The following is a 2672-nucleotide window of genomic DNA, read 5'->3' on the forward strand; positions in this document are numbered from 1 at the left end:
ACGTATAAAAGCAATTTAAGGACATAAATCCCAAAAGCATAACACAAGAACCATTGGAATAGACTTACCATATCCTTTTTTAGTGTAGTGACAAGATTAGAAGAATAGGCAAACCATTAACAGTATCGCAATGATATTGATCCCAAAATTACACACAAAGTCCCATATGAGTTGACTGAATACCACAAGCAGTGATGAATATTTACGATGGATAAGAGATATTTAGAAGGTGGAATGGTAGATAAGAAATAACATGGACATTGGCATAGCATAAGGCCATAAAGCCTCACAAAATTACACATCAAGTCATAAACATTACCACCTTTAATAACTGCTTTCAATATAGGCCGATAAAGGATTAAGCAAAACCTTGCAAAGACACATATACTGATTTTGCAAACCCATTTACTCAAGAAAACTGGGCATAAGTTATAAAATTACATTCAAAGCATACACTTGCGGAAATGAGAAGGCACAATTTAAAATCTCAACACACACTGAGACAATCACGATTGTCATGAAAAATTTCACCTTATCATTAGATTCATGATGGTTGATACAATTAGAGTTACTTTGGCACTCTAAAGATTGGTAGCCAAAGTTCTCTACCTATGACAACAATATGCTTACTGCCAAGATTATGCCTAGTAATAGAGCACAAGTTAAAAAGAAAACTACCAAAGGAATTCATTAATATGATAAGACATCTTTGAATCTACTAATCTAGTCCATATAATAAAAAAATGCTCCTGAATCAGTGATGGTAGAGAGTATGACCTCCAAGAATAACGCCAGAGTAGGCCATCTTCTTCAATGATGAAACAGCAGAAGTACATCATCACTTCAGATCTTGCCTGAGATGCCTTTCTCTTCATCCTTTATAAATTTCTCAGCATCACCATCATTATCATTTTGCTTAGACAGGGCAGATTCACGCGGTGATGAAGCACCAGTGACCGATTGCTGATAGAGCACCCCACCAGTAAGTGTAAAGAGCAAGCAAACAAGACCGAAAGGGCTAGCATGTTTATCCCAGATCATCACATTAATCGAAACAGTGAGAAACTTATTCACCACCCCTGTAACAGTGAAAGCAGTAGCAGAAATTGCCTTCCTAGCAGCAAACCCAAAGAAGCTAATCAACAACCCAAACACACAAGACAGTGCAACAGCAAAGAATGCAGTGGTATTAAACCAATCCCCAGCACCCGAAGACAAGGCATCAAAAACCTCAGTATACTCCCCCGTGATGATCCAAAACACAGGTGCCATCATCAACGACAACACATTGTTGTAAAACACAAAACCCCAAGTGTTCAATCCAAGATTAGTCACCATATGCTTGATATAAACCATTTCAGTAGTAATGGTCACCAAATACGCGACCGCCCATGAATAAGCAGTCAACGTAAACCCCGAATCAGTGGCAACATAACCAACAGCACCACCCAAAATCACAAGCAATGACACAAATGTCAGCTTAGATGGCAAGGGCTGTTTCCTAAAGGTAGTATCAGCAAGGGCAACCAACAGGGGAGTACACGATCGAAACACGATAAATGTATCGACATTAGCATGTCGTAGGAGGTTCGTGTTTGTAAATATAGCAAGGAAGAACACAAATGCAGCAGGCAAAAATTTCTTAGCAATGTCAACAGTAAAAGGATCATGATGCAAAAACCCTAGTTTCCCCAAAATCCAAACCCCTAAAGCAGAGGTTAAATACTGCAAAGAAGTCAACAATCCAGGATAATTAAACTGAGTAATTGCATATTTGTTGATCACAGCTAATAAACTTGAACAAAGAGCATACCCAATTACAAGACTACTAGTTGCATAATATTGCTTTGTAACCTCCAATTTAACAGGAATCATGGTCACAAAATTTCACCTAATCTGGGTTAAAAGTTGACAAATTTCTACAAAATTTGAAATACCCAGATTAAATTTCTTGCTCTAATTGACAAAATACAATATTGGGATTAATGGGTAGATCTTAATTGCTAGAAATCACAACCAAATATGACTAACAAAATCAGAAATTCTCATTCATATAAATTGAAAAAATTAAAAAAGAGGAGAGAGAAAATTGGGGAAAACCTTAGAAATTGAAAATGGATGCCAACATCTCACGTCGGTGATTAGAAGAGAGAGAGAGTGATAGTTAGCTTGAATCAAGGATGGTTATGGAGGACGAGTTGATTTTTCAATTGAACAATTAATACGATGAAACGTCGTCGTTTTGCTGAAATTAAACGTTATACCATGTCGTTTTGGTTGCCGACAGGAAATTTTTATTTTTTAGAAAAATATCTTGCTAATGAGTGTCCCGGTGGTTAGATAACTAATAAATATATTGTTTAAAATAGTATTAAATTATGAATGTATGACAAAATCATACGTCGTTTGGTGTAATTAATGTTAGTTTTATTCTACCATTTCCAATTGGCTTATCTAATTAGCTTTTGTCTTGAGAAAAATAAGAATATGGTTTTAAATGGGACCCACTAAAAAAGAAAAAAAATCAGATCACGTGGTAAAATGGAAAATGGCATGAGATGGGATGGTGGTGTTGTACTATTATAAAATTAATTATTCTGAATTAGTAATTGCTCTGTCCTGTGATCAGTTTGAAGAAATTTCAACCTCTTTTTTTAGCAACTTATATTTCT

At 35.8% G+C, this 2672-nt stretch overlaps 1 protein-coding gene across 1 annotated transcript; it reads right to left on the reverse strand.

Moving 5' to 3' along the window:
• Positions 1-512: 512 nt before the first annotated feature.
• LOC110707867 (GDP-fucose transporter 1-like) lies at positions 513-2263 on the reverse strand. The gene has a single exon (XM_021885934.1). The coding sequence runs from the start codon at positions 1873-1875 to the stop codon at positions 844-846; it is 1032 nt and encodes a 343-aa protein (XP_021741626.1). The 5' UTR covers positions 1876-2263; the 3' UTR covers positions 513-843.
• Positions 2264-2672: the final 409 nt, after the last annotated feature.

Source organism: Chenopodium quinoa, unplaced genomic scaffold (genome assembly GCF_001683475.1).
Source record: "Chenopodium quinoa cultivar QQ74 unplaced genomic scaffold, ASM168347v1, whole genome shotgun sequence".
Taxonomy (NCBI): Eukaryota; Viridiplantae; Streptophyta; class Magnoliopsida; order Caryophyllales; family Amaranthaceae; genus Chenopodium; species Chenopodium quinoa.